The sequence below is a fragment of the Salminus brasiliensis genome, chromosome 8, assembly GCF_030463535.1.
Source record: "Salminus brasiliensis chromosome 8, fSalBra1.hap2, whole genome shotgun sequence".
Classification (NCBI taxonomy): domain Eukaryota; kingdom Metazoa; phylum Chordata; class Actinopteri; order Characiformes; family Bryconidae; genus Salminus; species Salminus brasiliensis.
In genome coordinates, this window is record NC_132885.1 from 16,695,985 (window position 1) to 16,721,731 (window position 25,747).

A 25,747-nucleotide genomic window follows, 5' to 3' on the forward strand; every position below is an offset into this window, starting at 1 on the left:
TCTCTCTCTCTCTCTCTCTGTCTCTCTCTCTCTCTCTCTCTCCCTCTCTCTCTCTCTTTCTCCCTCTCTTTCTCTTCCCTTCTTTCTTTCTTTCTCTCTCTCTCTCTTCCCCCCTCTCTCTCTCTCTCTCTCTCTTTCTCCCTCTCTCTTTCTCTTCCCTTCTTTCTTTCTTTCTCTCTCTCTCTCTTCCCCCCCCTCTCTCTCTCTCTCTCTCTTTCTCCCTCTCTCTTTCTCTTCCCTTCTTTCTTTCTTTCTTTCTCTCTCTCTCTCTTCCCCTCTCTCTCTCTCTCTCTCTCTCTCTGTCTCTCTCTCTCTCTCTCTCTGTCTCTCTCTCTCTCTCTCTCCCTCTCTCTCTCTCTTTCTCCCTCTCTTTCTCTTCCCTTCTTTCTTTCTTTCTCTCTCTCTCTCTTCCCCTCTCCCTCTCTCGCTCTCTCTCTCTCTCTCTCTCTCTCTATCTCCCTCTCTCTCTCTCTTTCTCTTTTATATATAGAAATATAATATAGACGATTCTAAGGGTCTGTGACTGAAAGGTGTCCCTAAAAATTGAGGCCCAGTGTAATATCTTTGAGGCCTAAACTAACTTCTGCCAGTCTATATAAACAAATGTTTACATTCAGCTACTTTGCACCCACTACTGACACAGATGTGCAAATACGTGCACATAGCTCATCTAGTCCTTGTAGAGAAGTATTGCCAATAAAATAGGACTCCCTGGAGCAGATAAACATGAACCTATTGGCACCATGCACTAATGCCAGCTGTGGGCTAGAGGGGTATAAAGCTCCCCAGCACTGAGCTGAGGAGGACTGGAACTGTGTCATTCCATGCTTTTTGGATGGGTTGGGAAGTTATTGAGTTGGTGATCATCCAACAGTCTGACCTCATTAACGCTCTGTCACTGACCCTTGATTTCAGAAGAAACAATGAAGGCACTCCGAAGATAATATACTGGGTCTATTTAAAAATGATGTAACTAATATGCATCTTTAAAAATAATCCCAGCTGAAACCTTTCATTGTGTGACTCAGATGAGTACATATTTGAGATTAAATAACTAAATAATTGAGTTCAGTCTGTTGCCATTGGCAACTGAACAGTGATTGGGCCATGCAAGCTTTAAAAGCACCCTTTTACAAAAATACAAAACAAATTTCGGATTTCATCATTTTTCTCATGTTAGTGTTTCTTTTTCAACAGGTCAGTGTAACTGAGGTAATAATATACAATAATATACAGCACCGTTTCCTATTGGCTCCTGACATCATTTGTTTGTATACTGGGCATGTCTTCACCCCTCATCAGTGTGTAGTTGTTCCCCCCCATGTCACCTTTTCTTAGGTATTCAGTTGTGTTCTATGTATAGTTAAATACCTTGACTTAGTGTTTAAGACTGAAAGAGGAAATAACCATGTCTTCTGCATTATCATATGCCAGCATGCAGGAATAATTTGTGTAATAATTATAGCTTTTATTATAATTATAAGCTTTTGAGCACTGACACTCAAGGTAATGATACTAACTTTTTAAAGTAATAGCTGTGTAACGTGTTGAAATGTCAGGTAGACTTTGCCTTATTTATTTTAGCGTGTCATAGCTGTTCAATTCAGGTAATATTGACTCAAACTATGATGTGAACTACCCAAACAAAAATCGAGTAAACTCTCTTTAGAAAAAAATACTGTCCCAATACTTTTGTCCATATAGTATAGATGTTTAAAAATGTACTGAGAAAGTGATTCAGTTCAGTAAAAGTCTAAAGGAATCTCAAAACTGACCAAAATAAACCCACATCACCTTTACCACTTATGACACAATCAAGATTGTAGGAATTCTACTGTTCACACATGCAGAGAGAGAGCACGAGTGTGCGCGGGCGAGTGCTAATATGCTTTAATAGGCCAAATGATTTACAGGTGTAAGACTTCCCATTAGACTCTCCTAATTATTTCCACACCATTAGTGACAGTTCTCTAATGAAGGCTCTGCACAGGCGGTGCAGTATATCAGGCTGCTCTAGTAAAAGCGGGACAGAAGGGATGATGGGGCAGGGGGACAGCAGCCCTCCCCACTTCACAAACGCACTGGAACGACATGGACCAGGGACCACATGATGAACCAGGAGTCATAGGGCTGAGGTCCACAAACCAGTCTTCAAGGCTCTGGCCACAAATATTTTATTATTTTTTTAGTGGTCTTAATTCAGGTGTGGTGTGAGCTATGATACAACTGGACAAGTCTGATAAACAAGGTACAGATACAACTACCATCCATTAACACTTTACACAGATTTGCAATTACTGACTATCATCCCCTCACCCACTATCTACTAGGGATAACCATAAAGCCATCACTGACTTTAACTGGGGTGAAGTCAGCTCACCTGAAAAGTTCAGTTTTATTCTGTACTCACCACAGAACAAAAAAAAATCTTGTAATAAAACATTTTATTCAAAATAGCAAAATCTTTTTACAGTGCATGGATCAATGTAAAGGACCGATCAAAATTATTGATCTGAAGAAGCATTCATTAGGGGCACGGAAGCTCATTTCAGCCACACGTATAGGTGAGGCTTCCAATAACAGTATTGTACAGTTCTTGAAGAATAATACCACTAAGCGATCATAGTAACTTTATACATTTAAAACAATGTAAAATGATGACTTTCCAGTTGGCTACTCAAAAAGGCACAATAACTTGAATTAAGTTCTGAAATTCAAAATCTAAAACTTGTGTCTTGTCTGGTGGTGTAAAATCAGCAGGGATTGACAAGTGCAAACACCTTAGTCGCTCTCCTCCAACTCCTTTCTTAGACTAAAGGGAGGAAAAAAAAAAAAAAGAAAAGGTTAAAAGACTTTTTCGAAAACCGATCAGTGTCAAAATCTTAAAAATCAACTCAACACAACATTACCTGTTTAGGTAGGCATGGACATTGTCATAGCCATGGTACTTGGCTAGGTAGACCAGCACACCTGTAGCACAACGTCCATCTCTGGCCCTGCAGAAGCTGCAGTTACAAATACCTCTGCATGGGGGGCACCGCCACTCCTGCACAAGAGTTGCAGATCAGCTACATGCTCACTCACCCTTGCTTGCACTATTACATCAAAACATTAACCAAGTGCCGGAGGCAGCTCTATACTCACCGGGTCTAGCAGAGCATCCCGGACTTCCTCTCCATAACGGTTCCGCAAACAAGGCCCACAGAACTGGCCTCTGACCCCCACACATTCTGGGTTACGGCAATTAGTTTTGGTGTCAGTTGTCTTCTGACGACACTGGTGACAAGTTGAACCCTGTAGTACAGACAGAATGTCAGACCACAGTCTTGCGAAATACAACACAGTGACTAGAAGTGGGCAATATTGTGATATTTACAATCTCAACAAATCATGGATATGGTGAGTATTACACTGCACATTTGCATGTTTCATCCCAAAGAGAGCTAAATTGATTCAGTTTAACTGGAGTCATCAGTGCAAATCATTGCAACACAAACAGTACTGAAGAGTCGGAGCCTCCGTTCTCATGGGGCAGACTGAGGACCACAACTGATCTGTGTTAAAGTACTTCATAAACTCACAGTGCTGCGGTTGTATATCTTCTCTCGGACATTGCTGCAGATATTGTCCAGTTCTAGCTGGGTGATCTCCTCCACAGGTCTCACCACGTGAGGGATGGCAAGGATACCGTTGTAGCTGCGTCTGCGACGCGGCTCCTGCACAGAAGCACAAGTTACTCTACGAACTTGAAATTCTTCAGGATGCCTAACAAGAATCTTTCTACTCGTGCAAAGAAACCGACAAAACAAGCTGTCAATTTTAACACTTCCTTCCCATCATGCTCAGAGTCTCACCGATTCATCGTCACCATCCTCGCTGTATCTGGCCCTGCGCACCAGGCTGAACTTGTCCTCAGGCTCTTCTTCAGGAGGCGGGGTTGGGGGTCCGTCCACCAGAGAGCGCGAGCGAGTGTGAGGACGTGACATACGTTCAGGGTTCTTCCGCAGACTTGCAGGGGTTCCCAGGGAGCGGCGAGGAACACGCCGAGGCTACACACAAACACAGGGGGGAAGGGGGGAGTGTATTTAAAAACCACTTTGATATTTAAAAAGGATTTTTACACACTTGGTATTTAATTGCTCTAAAACTCACTGTATTGGTAATAGGCAGAGACATCCTCTTAGGGAAGAGACCAGGAACTTTGTTCAACTCCGACATTAGCTTAGCCAGCTACAAAGAAGAGGGGGAAAAAAAGGTGTTATCCATAATCATTAAAAAAAACTAGCTTCAGTTAAATGCAATTTACTCAACGACTTGTTACTGTAGAATTTATCAGGTGACGTCAGTGTTTGTTTAAGACAGTATTATAAACGTACATCTCTAATCAAAGGTTTAACTGTGGATCCAGTATTTGTTCTTACCATAGCCTTGTTCTCTTTAATGTTAAGTGCTCTCTTCGCGATGAAGTTCTCCTCCTCATCAGAGTCAGGTTCTGGGTTTTTGGGTTTGGGAGCAGGCTGAGGATTTGCGGATTTCTTTTGATTGCCTTTTTTATTGGGGAACTTCATGGCCACTTTAAGAGAGAAAGAGCGGCGAGGCCTCTTTGGAGACTCTGCCGAATCTGAAGAGTCTGAATCCATTTTCTAAAAAAAAAGGGGGGGGGAATTAAATCATAAAAACTACAGACATTTACAGCATTTAGCGAACGCACACATCCAGTACAACCCTCAGAAGTACTAGCTGTCCACTCAGAAAATATCCCCAACTATTGTGAATAGAGTCTACAGAGGCACAGCTAAGCTGAGGTACTGCCAAAACACACGTCAGACTGTGCTTGATGAGTAGTATAGCAATTCTATTCAACTCACCATGGCGTTCAGTTCATTACTGAAGCAGTTCTCCTCAAAGCCACTGCAGGCTTCTTCCTCAGACACTGGTGGGGACTGGAAGACCTTTCCTCTCTGGGTTGAGTGTCTCGTTTGTCTAAGGGGCTTCTTCTGTGCAACAGAAAATGTACATTTTAGGGCCCGTAGTAACAAATAGCAACTTCACGACATACTGTGGTAAATGTGAACTTGTGTTAAAACGAGTTACCAGAGATGATAAACACGGAATGTGTGGGAAAATGGATCATAATGTGTTTATGAATTGTAGATTGCCGTACCGTCGTTGTAAAGCCATCGGAGCCGAAGCTGTCACAGCTGTCGTCTGAGGAAGAAGAGGAAGAGGAGGAGGTCTCTATTGGAACCAGAGGTGAGTTTCGATAACTCCTCAGGTTCATTCGGGTGGGGGGAAGGGGCTGCTGTCTCTGCAGGGTGGAGGAGACCACACCAAAGGAGTTAGAACATGCACGGGTTTAACTAGCTACTTCTTTAAGGCTGTTTGGTTCACATTTTGCTCAGTTTACGGAGGGAAAATCTCGAGAGTTTGCAGAAGTTGTTGCAGAGTTGATGTTGTAAACACGTAGCTACGTCTTAACAAGCTAAAGGCACAGTTTCAAAAAAGAACAAAATTACCCTGCTGAGTAGCAATTTACTGTATGTAGTAAAAAAATAAAAATAAATAAAGACCTATTAAAAAAGGTAGCCAGGTAATGGTTCAGTGTTTATCTTACCAGCAACTCTGTCTAAGACCCAGCACTAGTCTGCTAACCGTAGTTTTGTAATAAACGACCCGGATGAAGCTAGCTAACGTTCCTGCAGTTACGTGCATATCCACACCCCAAAGGTACACTTATGCAAAAAGACAAATTAGTGCGAGCTAATAAAATGAACAAAGAAGTATGCCTACCTTGGTACGCATTGTATTGTATTGCCTTGTCCTGTCCTGTCCTGTCCTGTCTGCTGCAGTGAATGTATGAAGCAAAACTCTCTGCTGCAGGGCGCCTAGTCTGGAAGTTCGCGGGAATTTTTAGAGAGGCGTGGCGATATTGCGCGCCATGGCGAAGTCCTGCAAGATGCCTAAAAATATGTTGCACAACTCGCAAAAGACAGAAGTAATTCTGTCCGTCAAGTTAAATATAAAGTGAAATTTAATTAAATGTATTTCAACTGCGAAACGTTAAATAACGTCAGAGTTTACCAATGAAAAAAAAACAATTTTACATGCATGTGCCTTTCAGGATCTTCGCGGTGGCGCCAAATGGCTTTAAACTATTTGCATAAGGGGGCGGAAAGCGCGCGCTATTTCCTCTGACCCACATCCTTCCCTCTGTAGTGAACACAAGTGTACTCGAGTTTTTAAGTGTTTATATTTGTTATTTATTTTAACCCATCTTATGTAAGTCAATATGTTTTAGCTTGATAATACAATATATTTTATATTATTTGTGTTAATGGCAAAATAAAACCCTCTTAAAGCTCTTGACAATAAAACTTGTCACAGTTCATATATGGTTTCTTACAGTGCATCTCACTGGTCAGACCCAGGCCCACACAAAGACACGTACAGCATGTCGTCTCAATAATGTAAATCCCAGACAGTATAACAGTCAGTAATAATTAGAGTCCATGAGTTCTTTTTTTGTCGTCCTCTTCAATCCTATGAATGCTGTAGAAGAATCAGTAGTGGAAAAGTCTGGAGCATTATTCTGAAAGAACAGACCATTTGCATGGAGCAAGTGATAGCAGCAGGATTGAAGGCTTTGGTCTTCTAGGTATAAAAATCTTGTTTAAAAAATTATCTAATCAAACTATCACATTATCTGATTAGATAATATTCACTGATTAGATAATATTCACTTCTCTGCCATAACGTCTTAGACAGAGGGTTTAAGTGAAGATCTCTACTAAACATGCACAAGGAATGCTGAACACATCACACCCAGATATCATTGTAGTGATCTTTGGATTAACTCTAAAATCTGAAATTTGGACTGAGAGCTGAATAGTACTCAACTGGAAACTGGTTTTCTAGTTGAACCTTGGCACTGCCTTGCACCTAAGCTAAAAAAATAAATAAATACATTTCTGCACTTATATTTTATATTAAAATATTTACTAATTCATGTTTATATTTCTTCTCAATTAAATTCTTGCATTACCCATTTTCTTCAGGTGTTTTTCTTATTTGTCTAAATAATCTGTTCCATGGTTTCTCAGTTCCTCAGAGTAATGCTCCTGTTATAAAAACAGTTCCTTGTGGACAATTTAAATGTTCACTCCCACAACCTAAAAGCCCTTAGTTCCGCCCACGACCACTCCCTCGTCCTCCCCGCCGTGGACGGCCTCTGAGCGATCTCTGGTCCTGCTGCTTGTGGTCTTGCTTGGAAGGCTTTTTGCGCTCTACTTTGATCCATCCGGCTTCGTTCCCTTTGGTCTCCTCTGGTTCATTCTTTTGCTTTTCTGCTGATATTGTTACAATGCCTGGGATAATCCTTGGGTGGTTCTGTGGTACTACGTTGCTGTTGGTCCGAACTCGTCCACCGTGTTGAAATCCTCTAGCCTCACTGTGGGACACATGATTGTACCCTTTAGAGAACTTCCTGTCTCCTCCTACAGTCACATTCATACTGCCTCGGTAGTTGTTTCTGGGGTACTTGTACATAACTCCAGCACTAAAAGGGCGTTCTCTCTCCGATGCACTCTCAGAGGTTGTACTGGACGGGCTACTGCCCTTTGACCCCAGGTGGAGGGAGGAGAGTTTGGTGGAGAGCGTAGGTGAGGAGCTTCGGGAGTTGGCCCATGGTGAAAGTGGACTGTGATTGGGTGATTTCCGCACAGCAGAAGCATATGATGCTTGGTTCCCAAAAGCAGAGAGAAACTGCGGGAGGGTCATGGAATCGACTGAGCTAAGTGTGGGAGCGTTGCGCTCCTGGACTATTTGCTCCCTCATCTGCTTCAGCCTCAGATGCGAAATCCACTGAGGATCAACACCTGGACAAAACAGTACAACCAATATATTACAAAGTAAAAGCGAACTTTCACCTGACTTCTAAAAGCATCAATATTATTACAATGTGATCATTTTAGCATGTTATTTATTATGCAACATATTAACAAACACTAAATTCCTATAAAGAAACCTGACAATGGCAGTACTAACAATGGGTGAATACTGAATGAACTGAAAAACCTTCTGTCTACAGCATGGTAACTTTACAGCAAAACAAATACTTACAACTTCATTCATGTTATTGTAAGTTAATGTAACACAAAGTCATTTTAGACCATTTCAATTGTCATCTTTAAATTGTTCACATAATGTAAAGTGAAGCTGGGATTCTCAAATTTTCAAATGCCTGCATTATTTTCACATGAGCTGAATAAATTCTCTTAACACAATTATAAGCAAGTAAACTAAAAGCTTGAAATGTATTTATACTGACACACATTTCAATCAAGTAAATTCAACGCATCACTTTTTTCACTGGTTACGTTGTGAAAAAACTGAAAACAATAAATACATATAGTTTAAAAATGCTGGAAATAATCCTGCATCAGTTAGAAACTGTCATTTCCATTCAGAATGCCCAAAGGTACGGGCACATGAATACAGGCCATTACCGGAGTTGGAGCGGCTCCTGAAGTTTCCTTCTCCGTTTGATGGTGCAGTCTCTATTAGCAGCTCTACAGCTTTGATTTCGTCTCCTCCACTGGCTGGGCTCCAGTGCACTGAGTGCACGTGTCTCGTGCTCTTAGGAGACCTGACATCACTCTGGTAAGAAAACATGCATAAAGTGAGGGATGCACAAGCAGGTACTGAGCCCTACAGTCTTCCAGTTGTGCTCAAATGAAGATTTCACATTCAATTTACACTATACACTATATATATATATAAATCCAATTATCTTAATTACATTCATGATTTATAGATATTTTGCATCATGAGGTATAAGCATGCATTACTGATATTTTGCTTCGATTTAAAAAATGACAAAGACAAAACAATGAGACATGTCACGCTATACGGACAAAGTATTCGGACACCTGCTCATTCAGTGCTTCTTCTGAAATCAAGGGTATTAAAAAAAAAAAAGAGTTTATCCAGCTTTTGTTGGGGGAAGGCTGTTGGGGGAAGGCCAGGGAAGGCTTTCCACTAGATTTTGGAGCATTGCTGCGAGGATTTGATTGCATTCAGCAATGTTGGATGATCACCACCCCACCTTCTCCTCAACTCCCCAACTCATCCTGAAAGTATTGGATGGAGCACCATTCACAGACAAACACAGTTTCACTGTGTTAAACACGTTAGCCCAGGCCTGGCAATAGGCATAGAGCCAAAAGGTTGTTTGCCAATAACATGTTTATCTTGTTAAGATAGTCCTATTCTACTTTGCACATGTGTTTTAGAAGTGGGTGCAACTTAACGTAGCTAAATACATTCATTAGAAGGGGTGTCCACAAACATTTGGACAAATCTACTTATTACTATATGTTTTTTCACTTTTTACAACCAGGAATAGTATTCATTTAAAAATAATAAATAAAATTCCAACATGCCTTAAATATAACCAGCTGTGGCTTCTAATGTTTAAACCAAATCTTTTACCTGCTAATCTATTAAGTGAAGTGCACGCTGAACAGTGTATGTGTATTTTAGTTACCTCATAATTTATAATGCAGTCAACAGTCTGTTTGTCAGATATCCCAACGATCCACTTGTCCATCACAAATGGTGGCTGAAACAAATGGAAAGAACATTAACATGGAACAGATTGTGATTAAAACACACCCGTGTGATGTTAAAAAAAAACAAATAATAATAATAATAATAATAATAATTAATATACCTTGGCCATCTTTAATAATTCCACATCTGGTCTATTTGCATTAAAAGTAACATCTTTGATGTAAGCAATGGCAACTTCATCACCATCGAGCTCCATGTACATTTTCCATTTGCAGTCCTTCAGAGGGCAGACAGAAAAAAACAGACACTCAGGAACTGTGGTCAGTGGTTTTACATCTTAAATATTTCTGAAGTGCATGCCAGAGAACATCACTGGATACGCAACACAGCACCCAGCAGTTTGTTTTTACACTGTACAGCCAAGCGTACAGACAGAAATTAGAATGCATCAGATATGCCTGGTTATAACAGGGGGCTAATATGTAGATTTGGCTCCTAGTGCAGCCCCCTGTTTAAACCCTTAAACAAAATGATCGGTGCGATCCCACCAATTCCATACTGTTCTTACATGAGACCCTCCCTCCATTTCTGTTCTGTGAACAAGGCCTCATCAATGTGCATTAGCCAGTTACTCAAGAGGGACTTTTCTAGACACTTACGCAATATGTCCGAATGTTTGTAGACACCCCTTCTAATAAATGCATTCAGCTACTTTAGGTTGCGGCCATTGCTAACAGAAATGTGCAAATGCACACACACAAGCTTGTCTAGTCCCTGTAGTAAAGAAGTACTGCCAATAGAATAGGACTCTCCGGAACAGATAAACGTGAACCTGTTGGCACCACTCCTAATACCAGGCAAGGACTAGAGGGGTAATCAGGCAATCAATTCCTTACAGCAATGCTCCAAAATCTAGTAAAAAGCCCTCCCTGGACAGTAGAGACAGCTACTCCAACAAACTCGTTTTAATATTTTTAATTAAGAATCAACAACTAAGCAGATGTCCCAATACTTTTGTCCATATAGTGTAGCTTACAGAGCTTATGGGCTGTTCTAATATGAGTATGACGGTTTTAGCTTAAATTAAGTTTTCAGATAAACCCTTAGAAGAACAAGGGATTGAGTCAACATAAATAATAATAATAATAATAATAATAATAATAAACATAAACACAAATTTTAGGCCAAAAATGATCTATTACTACTGAAAAAATGTTAAACAATAATATATACTTTGAAATATGGAATTAAACTAACATTTGATTTGTTATTATCCAACTGGGTTTTATGCCGAAAACTACTCCATCTGTTCTACATGACTGCTGGAACTTTTGTACTCTGCTAGCTTGCTGATTAATTAGCAAACGGCTACACATAAAAAAAAGACAACAGAAAAATAAATAAAGTTTCTGTAAGTTCTACTCCAACTTCTAAAAACATTTGAAAAGCTTGGTTAGTGAGCCTAGCCCAGGGCAAGCGTAGTGCTACTGTAACACAGGCACTTGTCCTGTAAGTGCCACCTTTGTAAACTAGGCTCTCGGCTCTAGAGCAGTGTTGGTGGTACAAAGCAACACATTCCAGTAATATCAGCCAGCCAACATCACTTTAAGAGCGATGCGAGGAGAGAGCGGCATCTTCCCACTCGGAGAGAGTACAGCCAATTGTGCTCTCTCGGACTCCGACTGCTCAAACATCTTTTTGTAGTGTCTCCACTCTGGTAGAAGCTATAGATCATTAGGGGGCAGTACAGAATCCCAAAGCCATAAAATCGATAAATACACAAAAGCTTGAATGTTTATTTATTCATGTTCTTTTAATGTGCGTGTGATATCCTGTTTTTACTGCTGTTGAATGTTGTATTGTTACAGACATTCCATCTGTACTGAGATTAATGCCACCGTGTGCTAATAAATGAAAACTTAAAAATGTTTTCTGCAACTAGAATTTTCTGTATATACATTCATGTTAAATATACGTAATTTGCACATATATAAAGCACCTGCGTCAGCTGACTGTGCAACTCACCATGCTAATGATGACTGAGGGATACAAAATAAAGAATAAAGAGACCGAACCTAACTTACACAAGCCAGACTCGACTGTCATTCAGGAGCTGCTCTGTAAGCTTTACATTTCATATTCATAGAGATCTTATTAACAGCAGCTGTTTCTGAACTGGTTCTACTGACTAGCTTCTGGGTTTTCTAATGACATCAGCCATTTATCACTTTAATCAGCATTAACTGGCTGTGTGATCAGAGGATAAGCAGAGAGGGTGACATATCTACTAAATGAGGCTTAGCCTTGCAGTGTCTTTCTAATTAAAGTACTGAAATGGCGTTTTTACACCCCCCCGGTATTTTCCCATGGGTACAGATGTGTAGATGTTTTAGAGAGTAAGGTAAAAGTACAGTAATGAGTAATGAGAGGAAGTAATAAGTAAAGTAAAGTAATTACAGTTTGAGAGAAGTAATTAGTCATTTGTAGGCATCTGGTTTAAAGCTATGAACATGCTCTGCTCAAGCAGTGTCCCAAAACAAAGGGCAAAAGTCATATCTGACACGTTGCTCCACAACTCCAACTTTTGTATTAGGATTCCAAAGATTTTTTTAAAGGAATAAACAACCCCTGCACAACAACCCCACAAATGCCACACTAACAGGACAAGTGAGCCCCTAAACATCTACTCTCATTCACATTAGCAATGGAAATGTGGCTCTCATCAGAGGGTGCGTTGAAGCTGGCTGGCTGGCTGTGTGCACGCTGCACTTGCTGACAGAGCAGTAATGATTCCTCTGCTCCTCCATCCCAGAGCACAAGGCACCGGTTGTTACTTAAAGCACACTGCATCCCCTGCCTCTGCTGCACGCCAATCTACCATGTACAGAAAATCAGAGGCCACATCATATGTACAGCGTTCAGGAGTGCATGGCATGTTGCATGTGTGTTTAAAGGAGAAGCGTGTGGCGTTCTGTATGCATGAGTGAGTACGTGTGTGTGTGTCCGTGTCCGCGCGCTGGACGGATCTCAAAGCTTCAGTGTCAGAGGTCCTCAAAGCGTCTATGTCAGAAGCCCTGTGGCCCTGTAAAGCTGCCAGGCTCCTCCTCGCTGGAACGGGCTGCTAGCGTGTTGGCCCAGCGCTGGCCCCGCTGTTGGGCCCGGCCTAATCACACCGGCAGAAACAATGTGCTGTGATGGCGGCCAGCACAGCGAGCGTCTAATGACGCCTCATACATAATTCAGCACCTTTCCCTCGACTCAGCGCTGATATCCTCATTAACAGCACACTCGCTGCCTGTCAGATGGCCAGTGCACAATCGCAGGCCCCTCATTTAGTCTTTGAGAAGTGCAGCTGCTACCATGACACCGCCAGCAAAGAGGGAGAGGAGAGAGAGAGAGAGAGGAGGAGGAGGAGAGGGAGAGCAAGAGAGAGGAGGGAAAGATGGAGAGGGGAAGAGAGAGAGAGAGAGAGAGAGAGAGAGAGAGAGCAAGTGAGAGAGGTGGGAGGAGGCTAGAGAAGGGGAGAGAGAGAGAGAGAGAGAGAGAGAGAGAGAGAGAGAGGGCGCAAGAGAGAGAGAGAAAGAGAGAGAGAGGGGAAAAGTGAGCGGAGCGCGTTTGTTTTATTTAGTGCAAAAAAACCTTCCAGTTTGTAAAAACAAGGCTGACACGGAGCCTGACACCAGGCAGGGGAAAATAATTAGCTCTCATTTTCTCAGCCTCCTGTTTCCTTCTCCCTGCTGAGTTTCCTCCCCACTAAACCACCACATGTCAGGAGAAATGGGAGGCAATTAGCGGCCTCGCTTCAGCCCCGCCGCACGCACTGAAAGGGGACTATTTATGATGGGACAATGAACAGCTGAAAGATTAAATAACATTTGCCTTTTAAAAAGAAAATGACTTCTGGCTAAATGGGCCATTTTTGATTAAATTCAAGCAGCAAGTGGAGAAGCGGCCTTTCTCCTCTCTTTGAGATCCGAACAAAGCCTTCGCCAAGCAGAAAGGGGGCGGGTGCTACGTATCGCTTCAGATGAAAGATTTATTTATCTTTTTTTTCTGTTTATTTTTAAAGGAGAGAAGAAGGAGAAGAAGAAAAAAAACAATCTTGTGAACAGAAAAAATGCTTAGTGGGACGGTGGTCAATAGCTGATGGGAGAATAACAGGCATCTTTCCTTAAGGAAATGGCAACTTCAATGGGAAGAGTATCGCTATCTTGACACCCTAAAGAGCCTTCGCTTCTATATGCTGATGGCAAGCCATCAGTCCAAAAACAAAAGGCCTCCATCTGAACTTCGATAACCACTAATAACATTACAAAATAATTAATATAAATAATAATGACAAATCAATAAAAACACATCTCCAGAAGACTGTATGAGCAGTAACAGGTAAAAAATAACATTTCTCAGAAGCAGTGCAGGAACCTGACGTGCCCTCTTTAGGCTGCAGCTTCTACTGCACTGCAGCACAGTGTTTATTTTCAGCTGGAAGGATGAGCTCACCAAATGGAAAAATGCCTATTACGCAACCTTCTCCGTTATATTTAGAAAATGCATCTACGTATTGTTCCCCAGGGACATTCTTAAGTACCTTTGGTCCAGTTCCTGCCTTCCAGTGATAACCAAACACCAACTCCAGATTAACAGTCTTCCTCCGACCCTCCTCCTCCTCCTCTTGGGCCCACTCATCCTGACAGGGGAACAAAATATTAATCACATCCACCTGTATTTGACATTTTGAGTCAGGAAGGCAATATCTTAGCAGTAAAAGCACACTCAAAACATGTGGATACAGTGAGGTGGGATGGCTCCATTATGAGGAAACAAAACAGGAGAGTAACAGTAGATTCTGCATGAGGAAGGAACTGAAGTTTTAATCATATCAACATTAAACTTTTATCTAAAGATTTTATCCATAGGTTATATCCAGGCCTACCTTCGTTAGTGGAGGGAAATGGAACAGTCCAAGGTAATCGTTGGTTAATTTTTCAATTTCAGCCTAAAATAGAGAATGAGTATTACTTTTAAAAAACATGTGAAATACTGCAGTTAGATCATGTAGTAGTAAATGTATAAGTAGAGAAAATATAAATTGTTCAGGACAAATACTGCTTACACTGAACTGCACTGAACATGTGTTATGGTAGACATGTATGCGTTTTAAAAGCAGCATTATGTAAGGATTTTTATATTTTACTATCGGGCTCTTACTACAGGTATGAAATGTTGCTCACTTTTACATCACTGCAGAATGTGATGCACCCCTGTGGTGCATGTGTATTTTACAAGCTGAGAGATATAGAACCAACACTGAAAGTGAAAGAAGCATGTGGTCTGAGGCGTAAGAGTAATATTACAGGATTTTACACAAATATGACTTGGGTTATGCAACATTACACTGTTCTCTTGAGCGTTTTCCTACCCGCTTCTCCAAAGTTACACAGTCCAGCCTGGAGTAACAACAGCCATCCTATTCTCCCTATTATACGTCAGTGGAGCATCTCAATAAATCTGATGCTGCACTATGTTGTGGTGATCCACTGACCTGTAATAGGGAGAGTGACATCTCTATCATTCCCACCCCAGGATCAGCATGAAAGAAACTTTAACTGTAACTTTGGTGAAGTGAGCAAGATAACACTCACGAGATCTGTGTAACTGTGTAACTTTTGCAGAATCATATTTATGTAAAATTCTGTAACATTACCTTCTGTAAAAACACCTTAGTCCACATGCTTCTTTCACTTGTAAATGATGGCTCCGTATCTCTCAGCTTGTCCAGAAATGCAAGTATACAGAGTGTCCTTTAGTGGTGTCTCAAAGCACGAATTGAACTTCCTGACTTTAGGGGAAGCCCAGAAGCAGAAGCATCAATACCCGCATAACACTGCTTAGTCCACATGGACATTTTCTAACCTTTGTTTATCCCTCAGTATGAAGCTGTTTTTGTTGCTATGCCTTTAAGACTGATACATGTAAATGGGTCCTGTTTTGTGCCATCTTTAAAAAGCACTTAACCACAACACTCTTTATAGCGTCACCATGAATGGTGCAGACTTAAACTGCTGTGTGCTTAAGTTCACTACCTTCAGGTGTATGATGTGGCCTTTAGAGGTGATGCCCATATCTCTCATATCTGACTCAGAGAGGAGCAGCAGCCTGCGGCCAGTGATGTGATTCTGCATGAAGATATCAGCATAGAGCTGCATCTCACACTCTGCCTCTCCTGCAAGAGCACACACAGGAAGCAGTGTAATGCATACTGTACACATTCTTATAAGACAAATAAGACAATCAAGTCACAGTGAAAATCTTACCTGTTCCAAAGATCTGTGACATCCAGAAGTGCTGTGGAAAACAAAGCCGAGGCCATTTTAGATGGTACTCTTATCACTGAGTTGTAATGAGGGAAAGCTGAGCATATTGAAATGTATAGTCATACTAACCACATGTTCCTCCGTCCAAGCATGGATGGCCAGGTTTGGGAGCAGCTACAGAGAAAAAGGGAGAAAATAAATCCTACACACGTCGTAACTCATTGCAGTAGTATTTACAGTTCTGTAGTAAAGGTAACGCACACATGAAGAAACTGCAGGGGCACTTGTGTTAACGAATGTGCAAACGTCAGTCAAAACACAACTTGTGTTATTAGCATGAAGCATTACAGAACAAGAATATAGCTGTGGGAAATGATGGGGAGGAAATCATAAATGAATGAGTAATCTGTGCATGTCACACCTCTTACAGCATGGGGTGTCATTCATTTTGAGAGTGAAAGAGAGAGCGAGAAAAAGAGAGAGAGAGAGTGCGCGCAAGTGTTGTGTTTCTCCTCTGTCTGTCCAGATGGGCCCTCAACTCCCCCGTCTGTGTAGGATTCATATCAGAGGAAGTAAACAAAATAATATAATAAAAAAAAAACATCCACCGGCTGCCAAAGTTCCATTACATACATTTGCCTAATTAGAGTGACATAATAGTGAATTTCGAGCAGCCATCTTGTATTTCACAAATGGCTTGCAGGGGCTTATGAGGATGGGAAGCAGACTGTTGACAGAGAAGAGACTGGATGAAGCGAGAGAGAGAAAGAGAGAGAGAGAGAGAGAGAGAGCACGAAGTCAGCACGAATGACTCTAATTGAAATTCCTCTACCAGCTCAGAGCAGAGTTCAGCAGGGTACAGAGTACACCCTGGCCTTTTGGCACTATGCGGGACAATACTGCTCTATTCTGACCCTATGCTCATTCAAAGCTGCAGTTGCGTTTTTCAGAGAGTGCCCGGAAGCTATGGTTCTCTCTGTGGCATATTGGTTCTCTCATAAAAGAATTTTAGCATCCTTGCTCTTAAAAACACTGCAGTTCATCACATAGACATGTACTGTCGTAGGCAGGAGTTTGGGGCTTCAGGGCAAGATAAAATAAGATAATCCTTTATTAGTCCCACAGTGGGGAAATTTAGATGCAAAAACATAGATAAATTAACCACATTGAATGGATTTATATTATTACATTTTACATACTGGGGAAAAAACACATTTTACATGTTTGGCAAATTCGACAATTCCAGTTTATTTCCAGTAGAGGAATTACTCCACACACAAACCCCCCCCAGCCCCCCCCAACCAAATACACTATATGGACAAAAGTATTTGGACACCTGCTCATTACTTGCTTCTTCCAGCTTTTATCCAGCTTTTGTTGGAGTAACTGTCTACTTTCTACTAGATTTTGCTAGACATTGCTGTGAGAATTCGATTGCATTCAGTGACAAGAGTGTTAGTGAGGTGAAGATTAAATAATCACCACCCTACCCCATCCCAAACTCACACCGACAAAATTAAATAGAGAACCATCCATCATTCCAGAGAACAGAGTTTCACTGCTCTAAAGCTTAATGATGGGGGGCTTTTAGCCCTCTAGCCCACACCTGGCATTAGGCATGGTGCCAACAGGTCCATGATTATCTGCTTCAGAGAGTCCTATTCTATTGGCAAAGCTTCTCTATAGGGACTAGAAAAGCTGTATGGGTGTATGTGCACATTTGTGTCACCAATGGGTACAACTTACAGTAGCTGAATGCATTCATTAGAAGGGATGTCCACAAACATTTGGTTGTACAGTCTATGTCACTTGAACAGGGGTGTCCAAACATTTGCATACACCTCTCTATATGGGTATTTGCTGGCTTAAATATTGGCCTATTTATTATTAGTAGCAATCAAAAGTGCATCACTTAATTACATTTTAATGTAAAGGTTTATGTGTAAAGACCTGAATTGTTTCCAAATTTGTTCTAAATAATATAATGAGTGAATCATTGTGTGAAAAGCAAAGAAAATGAAGTTTTCAGAAGTCAACAAGTGCTCAGCATATGTGTGAATGACTTGAAGCCTGTTGAAAAGCATCCCAGGTGGCTCTTCATGAAGCTGTTTAAATGACAAAATGTTATGAGGTTGTATCAGTAAGTCAAAGGGGGCAACTTTTAATAATCTAAGAATCTAAAATACAAGATTAAATAAAAGTCTATGATCTAGCAGGTCTGAGAGTCTTCATGATCATTCTGAAATGTGTGTAATGGTCACAGTAAGATCATTTGAGAAATCGTAATTAGAGTAGGTGTGTTCTGCTCTTTCCAGATACTGTAAATCATTGAACTCAAGGAGGCTCAGAAGTAGTGACTAGCATGTGATCTATATTGAGTTAGGTTGTATCACAGACCAAAGGGCAACATGATGCACACCTAACCGGAAGTGACTGAACCTGCACTCCTTCATCTTGAAGTCACGTGAGCCGGCTTCACTAATGACTAATGTCTACTTCCGGCAGTGTGGACTTCCAGAGGTCCAGAGGTCAAAACAGAATAAAAAGGCTATATTTAGAGCTGCAGAAAAACTAAAAACATTAAATCAAGAAGTCACAGAAAATACGCAGAGCATAGAAAAGATGTAGGTAAATATACAGTCTTAAATGAACTGTAAGATGGATTTGTGATTATCTTTATTTGCGAAAGAGTAAAGAAAGCAGAAGCAGACTGGATCAAAAAACAGAAAGCAGAAATTAATATATAGTTATATGAACAACAACACAGGATCACACAATCCTCAAATCAAGATGCATAAAAACAAACAAACAAAAAACACAACGGCTTATAATATACTGTGCCACGGAATCTGAAGCACTATGAACTATGGACTGGGTACGAAAAAAATGATGTATGTTGCAAAACCATTTGATTGAATAAATAAATAAATATTTGAATGTGTGGCAAATTTCTAACTAATAGGAACAGATGAATATAACTATAACTATGAATAGCATTGACCCTGTCAAAGTAGTTTGCTCACTATGGGAAATAATAAAAAAATTTAACTGAGACAGACCTAAAGTGCAAATAAATAAATTAACAAAATGCTGTTGAACATACGCAGTAGGGATGTCCTGATCCAGTGAATCATATTTTAATGGATCGGGTACAATTTATTTGGATATTTTTATCCAAATTCAGTTCTGATTCTTTGTTTTAAACATGAAGTTCAGAGCGCCATCTGGTGGCCTCAAGGCACCATTAATGGACATTAATAGCCAGTTGGCAGCAGCAAGGATGTTCTCAACAGGTAAATAAAGGAGTTCAAAATCTTCGGAGCACTGACGAGCACATTCAGAACCTATAGAACTACAGAGCTATAGAAATCAGCACATTTACCCACTATAAACCAGTTAATTCACATCAGTAGTTGACAAACAACAGATATCAGTCCAGAGAGTGTACCACTACACACACACACACACACACACACAAAGTGATCAGACTGCAGTGTTTTTAATGAACTGGGAGCTGATTGGTCTGAATGAATTATAAGATATTAAACACACTATAAAACAGTCATTTTAAGAAAAAGTCTACTAAACTAAATCAGCCAGTCCAGAGTGTCTCATTATAAAAACTGTTAATAGAAAGAGAAATTTTGCTTCAGTATTAATCAGCATCTCATCTAATCTAAATCTGTGTGGCTGGATTATTTATGCAAACACAAAATCAGATCAGAATTGGCTGACACTCAACATTAAGAGACGTGGATTCAATCGGGAGCAAAATAACTGAATTGGACATCTCTAATATGCAGTTATATGCAAAAGTTTGGGCACCCTGGTCAGAGTTTTGTTGATTATATATATGATATGATCTAAAATCTGCAAAACGGTTGGTTTCCTGTAGAGGATTTTTTTTTACTTATTTAGAAAATCAACAAAGCATGCTCCCTGAAACATGCAGACTTTTGCATGTACATGCAGAGAACAAATATGTGCATAATATCGGGCTGGACAGTTTCACCAGGGCTAGGTCTACCAAACAAAAAAGATAACTCTTATATGATCAAGCAGCAAGCATTACTGAGCGCTCCCTTTTCTCTAGCTACAATGCTACAATGCAAACACTGCTATGTCCATGTGAGTCAGTAATATATAGCAATACATAAAGTATAGTAGATAACAGTAGTATATAAACAATGCATATGCCTGCAGTGTTTTATGCTGGATGTGAGATTAAAATGAAAGGACGGAAATCTGAGCTGCAGTAGGCTGGAGAACCAAGGACTTAAGAGTTTCCTCAATGTGTGTCATTGAGTTTTGCAGAAAAGAATCTTACTCTCTCTCCCTCTCTCTCTCTCTCTCTTTGTCTCTGTCTCTCTCGCTCAGCTTTCTTGCCTCTGTGCGTCTCTCAGAGCCTCACTGCTTTCCACGCTGCTCAAATTGGCCAATCTTAATGTCAGTGAAATGTCACTTCATCATAAAAGCGCCACATCCTCGCCAGGCTGACACGCTGCTCGGTCGCCCCTCAGCATGCCGCTATACATCCACTTCATTTGCCACAAATGACATCCATAAGGACTCCGGAGACGCCGGACCGGGTGGGCTAATGCAGTCCATACATAGCAGTAGATAAACATTCACCTCTGACCTTTCCATAGCAATTGTTCTTTTCACATCAAAAACTGCATTTTGAGAATACTGCTAATGTTAAAAAGAAGCAAATCACAAAAATAGATTACATTATGGCAACTGTATGCAAACTATTTATATAAACAAATCCATATTAAAAGCTAATCAAATCACTGGTTATTACAACATGACTAATTCAATGTCATTATTACTTTTGCATCTGAGCAGAAACCTGTTATAAGGCCACAGTTTGTTGAGGTGGGTACATCAGCTGATGCCCTTTAGCATACATTAGGAGCAGGGGGTCCAGCGCCTAATCGCTGTCGCTGGTATCGGACCAGTCAATGGCTGCCATGCTGATTTTGTGTCCCTTCCGCATAGAGCAGGTTTTGGAGGAGTTCTGCGTGGCCTGCATGCTGACCTGCATGCCCGAGTGCAGCACAGGGCAGGAGGGACGGTCCAGAGTGAACATGTCCTCAAAACCCTTCATCACGGCCCCTAGAGCCATGCCCCTCAGCTCTCCGTTACATGAGCCCCTGATCTCGCACGACAGCTCCGAGCTTTCCGACTCCTCCAGCTTAGCCTCAAAAAACGACTCCGAACTTATCTGAGCGGCAATGGGGAAAAAGAGCTGAGAGGAGAGTGGATAAAGTGTGAAGCAGGGAGAGAGAGAGAGATAGAGAGATAGAGATAGAGAGAGAGAGAGAGAGAGAGAGAGAGAGAGAGAAAAGAAGAAATTGAATAGAAAGGAACAAAAACACAGGAACAAAAAGACAATGGCAAGTTGAAGGAGGGACAAACAGAGAAAAGACAAATGAAAGTAAACAGAAACGAAAGCGTAACCAGGTGGATTCAGCTTCAGGTCACAAACACAAGTTAGAACAGAGGAAACTGGTGGTTTGTCAGCAACAAAAACATGTGGTCTAGAGAGAAGGTTTAGGGTGAATATATCTGCAGTGCAGGCAGAGGAGGAAGGCCAGCAGGTTTGTGCCTCTAAAAGTTCATTAGTGTCTCCCCATTAGTCCTGGGCAAGCGTCCGATGCCAAGTCATATGAACACACTGATTACTGTCTTTCAGCATGCTGTACAACACAGCGACAGAATCTCAACAGTTCAATTCAGCATGAGCCGCATGACCTCAACAGCTTCCCATCACAGATCGCAATTACATTAACCCCCTAAGCAGGCAGGGCATGTGTGAGGGCCCGCACTTTAATTCTACACTCTATAACGGACATATTAGGTTCACAGTAGTAATATCTAAAATGTAATTACACTATGTGTCCAAATGTTTGTGGACACCCATTGCGGACACAGATGTGCAAATGTACACACACAGCTTGTCTAGCCTCTGTAGAGAAATATTGCCATTAGAAAAGGACTCTCTGGAGCAGATATACATGAATGTATAGGCGCCATGCCTAATGCCAGGTGTGGGTTAGAGGGGTATAAAGCCCCCCTATGTTCTCTGGAATGATGGTGCTTCATCCAATACTTTTGGGATGAGTTGGGGGAGTTAGATCCTGACCTCACTAACACGCTTGTTGCTGAATGCAATCTAATCCTTACAGCAATGCTCTAAAATTCAAAGGTAGAATGGCTTCTCTGTACAGTAGAGACAGTTGCTCCACCAAAGCAGGTTTTTAATACCCTTGATTTGAAGAAAAAGTATGAACAGGTGTTCAAATACTTTTGTCCAAGCGTTTCTATTGGTCCATTAATCATTAAAGTTTGACGCAATGTAATAAACAATTTACAGATTTAAATTATGTCAAAAAGTGATCAATTACAATTTATCAATTATTTGTTTGAAAGCGACGCTATGCATAGCTAATGCTGAAGTATACTGAACGGTTAATAGTAGTAATTGAATAATATAAGCATATATGTAGTATAAGGGGTTAACTGAAGCACTGGAGGGGACTTGCTAAACCACCAAACACACACAGGCAGCCAGGTGAGTGGGCTCACAGCAAGTGGAGGCTGTGCTGTCTGACTACAGGCAAGCAGTGATGGTAGTTGAGAGAGAGCGTGAGACAGAGTGAGAGGAACTGACCGGAGTGTTGGACTGCTCTACGAGTTTCCTCTCCCACATCTTAAGGCGCCGCTCTCTCTCCTTTAGCTCCTGCTCTTTAGTGCTCAGGTCTCTCTCCAGCTTCTTCAAGCGCTCCAGAGTGGCCTCAATCTCACGCCTGCACACACACAGGAACACACACACATATTCATCAGAAAGAATCACACAGGATCTATTTTTGTGTTACAGGAGTACTTACTCTGACTCCTGTTCGTTAAACTCAAATGCATTCCTAACTGAAACTGGATGTTCATTGGTAAATAACTGGGATTGGACTGGGTTGTAAAAATGTGGGAATTCCAAAAGTCTGATATGGACACTGGTTTACAGTCAATCACAGCGGACTACTCACCTCTTGGAGGTGTACATATTGACAAGAATTAGAGAGACTAAGACAATGGCAACCACGTTCACCTATTGTGTTGTTTACAGTTAGAACTGGGCCTCTGCCTTTAACCCATCCATGCAGTGAACACACATATGTGGGAAGCCATTGCTGCAGCACCTGAAGAGCAGAGGGGGTTAAGGGCCTTGCTCAAGGGCACAACACTGGCAGCTTAGCAAACCCATGTATCGAAACCACATCCCTGTCATCAATTGCCCAGTGAGTCTCCACTGCCTTCATTTAAAATATAAAAATAATCTATTAAAAACATTAAATAGAAATTAATTTAGATAGTAAATACAAATATATCTTCACTCAACTAGCAGTTCTTCAAACAACTAGCAGTTGTTTATTACATTATGTCGAAATTTCATGCTGAATGGACCAATGGAAATGCTCCAAAATTACTTAATTACTTTTAGGAAAACATTTTTTTTTTACTTTGATGTTTATTAAAACATTTTGGAGGGGCATGACAGCAACATTACTAAATCATCATTAAGGGTATTGTTAGGTTACTGTCCCAAACTCCAACTCCTACATTTCATATAGTTCACAATGTACAAATAGCATAACACAGAATAATGAGACTATAATCTTTCATTTAATTGATTAAGTTACAGTGGGAGAAAACCACCCCACACTCATTCCTCTCTAATTCTACCTTCACTATAATGGCCACCAGAGGGGGCAGTGGAGTGCCCAGTGTGAAGGCTGTAAAAGTTCTTCCCACAGCAATTATTTATAAACAGACACGTGATGAAACATGGACCTCCCACTCAGCTGGCCCCCTCTCCATGTCCCCCATTCAGTCCCACCCCAAACTTCCCGAGTAATTGATTTCCTTGCTTGTCGCTTTCCTGACAAACGCTCATGGAATTTCACATTCACATGAGCCCCTTGGCTTCCATTTTTTTGCAGATACTTTACTTTCTCTTTCTCTCTCGCTCCCTCTCTCTCTCTCTCTCTTACACACATACACACAGTTTAAGCAGTAGGAAGGACCTGAGAGACAGGAATCTCCTGTTCTCATCCCCTGGGCCTGTTCCAGATAGTTGTAATTATAGTAACAGACACCCAGAAACTTCTAGATGTGTCTGACAGCAGGACGGAATACTGGACCCCCAGCCTTCACTACGAGAATGCCTCATACTAACCTGAATTTTGCCACCACAGAATAAGCATATCTTGATATGAAGCTACCATTATACATTTCACACTTATGCTTGATATGTAGATACATTAACAGCACATATCATTTATTCACATGTGTAAAATGAGGTTGTTAGCTTCTACTCTAACAGTTAAAGTGATGACTAGCAACAATTGATATGTTTTTTTCTTCATTTGTTTTTATTAATGTAAAACTTAATAATATATGTAATACTAATGACCTCATATCTCTGTAATAAAAGTGTACTTTTATATATGTATATGTATGTATATACCTGTGTGCATGAGTTTGTGGGCGCATGCAAATTACGTTACCTCCATTCTGCCTTGTTTTGTAGAAAGGAATTGCACTGGTCAGAGAGCTGGCTGTCATTACACATGGCCTCAAGTGTGGAGAGGATCTCTTTAAACAAGGGCCTTTTCTGCAACAAGACAAAAATAAATTAAATTTGTGTGCAGATACCGTAACTGATCTGGCGTCCTGTCAGTGCTTACTGCTATGAGCAACTCTTTAAAACACAGCTTCTCTTCTGAAGCAATTCAATTCAGCTCTATTTTTGCTTGTAGAGTGTTTCTCACAATATAACATTGTCGCTGAGCAAATTTCTGTTTACAGAGATGTGGGTCAACATCACAAAGGAGAAAGCAGTGTTTGAAAAACTCCCCCGAGGTTGTCTTATTTAGGCATTAGTGAGGTCAGATGTTGGATGATATGTTCCAAACTTATTGGATGGAGCTCCATCATTCACTCATCCAGAGAACGCAGATTCGCTGCTCCACAGGGCTTTATGCCCCTCAAGACAATGCCTGGTTTTCGGCATGGTGACCTCAGGCTCACATGCGGCTGCTCCAGGGTGTCGCATTCTACTGGCAATGGTTTTCTATAGATATTATATGAGTTGTGCAAAGTTGCATGCAGCTAAACTGAAATATCAGAAGGAGAGTCTGGACACTTTTGGACATAAAGTGCATCATATTGTGAAAATTACTACAGGTGTCTAATGTGATTCTATGAATAGTGTGTCTGACGCATTTAGTCAAACAGAATATTTTACACAGTTTGTAAACAGCTTTCTATTGCAGTCCTAATCTTGAGTGTGCTGTCATGTTCAGAGAATCGTGAACTGGTACTCGTGGTAAATAAAAGACCTGCCCCTGAGTGCTCCCTAATGACTGGCAGAATGAGGGCTGAGCCAGAGAGCAGCTATTAATCATCCTCACTGAACTGGGTGTGGAGTGTTTGAGGAGATATGTGATCTGACAAATCGGACTGGAGATGGAAACAGGCCATAGCGTGAAAAAAACCTCTTGTTCTCCATAAGGATAGTTTTCAAATCTTATGAACCCATACAAAGCATTTAGTGAAAGAGGATGGTCCTGACATCAGGTCACGTCTTAATAAAGACAACTGACTGCTCTCTAATTGGGGGATATGTATTTGCTGTGCTATTATGTATTAGTAACTCCCACTGCATGCGGGATTGATATCAATGCACGTTTATACTTGCAGCTACGTAATTACTGCAGGGATGTACTGCAAGTGCTTTGGTGCACATGTAATTAAATGTTTACTGTTCGATTACTATGCAATATCAAACCTATGCAAACCAT

At 41.0% G+C, this 25,747-nt stretch overlaps 2 protein-coding genes across 4 annotated transcripts in view; both read right to left on the reverse strand.

Moving 5' to 3' along the window:
• Window positions 1-2,427: 2,427 nt before the first annotated feature.
• On the reverse strand, window positions 2,428-6,366 carry cdca7a (cell division cycle associated 7a). Of its 2 annotated transcripts, none has more exons than XM_072685837.1 (10): window positions 5,791-6,366; window positions 5,165-5,308; window positions 4,869-4,994; window positions 4,422-4,643; window positions 4,153-4,230; window positions 3,855-4,049; window positions 3,582-3,716; window positions 3,145-3,294; window positions 2,910-3,046; window positions 2,428-2,812 (listed from the first exon to the last, which is right to left on the reverse strand). In XM_072685837.1, the coding sequence occupies exons 1-10, from the start codon at window positions 5,800-5,802 to the stop codon at window positions 2,782-2,784; spliced, it is 1,230 nt and encodes a 409-aa protein (XP_072541938.1). In that variant the 5' UTR covers window positions 5,803-6,366; the 3' UTR covers window positions 2,428-2,781. The 2 variants fall into 2 exon arrangements, with proteins under 2 accessions (XP_072541938.1, XP_072541937.1); XM_072685836.1 differs by having other exon boundaries at window positions 4,869-4,997.
• An 86-nt stretch (window positions 6,367-6,452) lies between these two features.
• Window positions 6,453-25,747, reverse strand: part of map3k20a (mitogen-activated protein kinase kinase kinase 20a) — a 30,398-nt gene continuing 11,103 nt past the window's right edge. The window contains exons 10-20 of one of the 2 annotated variants that reach the window (XM_072685834.1): window positions 24,452-24,558; window positions 22,561-22,696; window positions 16,014-16,058; window positions 15,885-15,915; window positions 15,654-15,793; window positions 14,504-14,566; window positions 14,159-14,257; window positions 9,731-9,847; window positions 9,545-9,619; window positions 8,505-8,655; window positions 6,453-7,874 (exon numbers count right to left, since the gene is read on the reverse strand). In XM_072685834.1, coding sequence (XP_072541935.1) covers window positions 7,180-7,874; window positions 8,505-8,655; window positions 9,545-9,619; window positions 9,731-9,847; window positions 14,159-14,257; window positions 14,504-14,566; window positions 15,654-15,793; window positions 15,885-15,915; window positions 16,014-16,058; window positions 22,561-22,696; window positions 24,452-24,558 — 1,659 coding nt within the window. In that variant the 3' untranslated portion in view covers window positions 6,453-7,179. Of the gene's footprint in view, window positions 7,875-8,504; window positions 8,656-9,544; window positions 9,620-9,730; window positions 9,848-14,158; window positions 14,258-14,503; window positions 14,567-15,653; window positions 15,794-15,884; window positions 15,916-16,013; window positions 16,059-17,271; window positions 21,136-22,560; window positions 22,697-24,451; window positions 24,559-25,747 lie in introns of those variants that run through there. The other variant, XM_072685835.1, reaches the window with a different exon arrangement.

Bases quoted from the DNA above. Each gene is read 5' to 3' on its own strand.
- cdca7a (XM_072685836.1), bottom strand. The intron at 4,998-5,164 runs GTACGGCAATCT...TCTGTTGCACAG, and splicing joins CCGATGGCTTTACAACGACG to AAGAAGCCCCTTAGACAAAC. The intron at 3,295-3,581 runs GTGAGTTTATGA...TCTGTACTACAG, and splicing joins AGATATACAACCGCAGCACT to GGTTCAACTTGTCACCAGTG.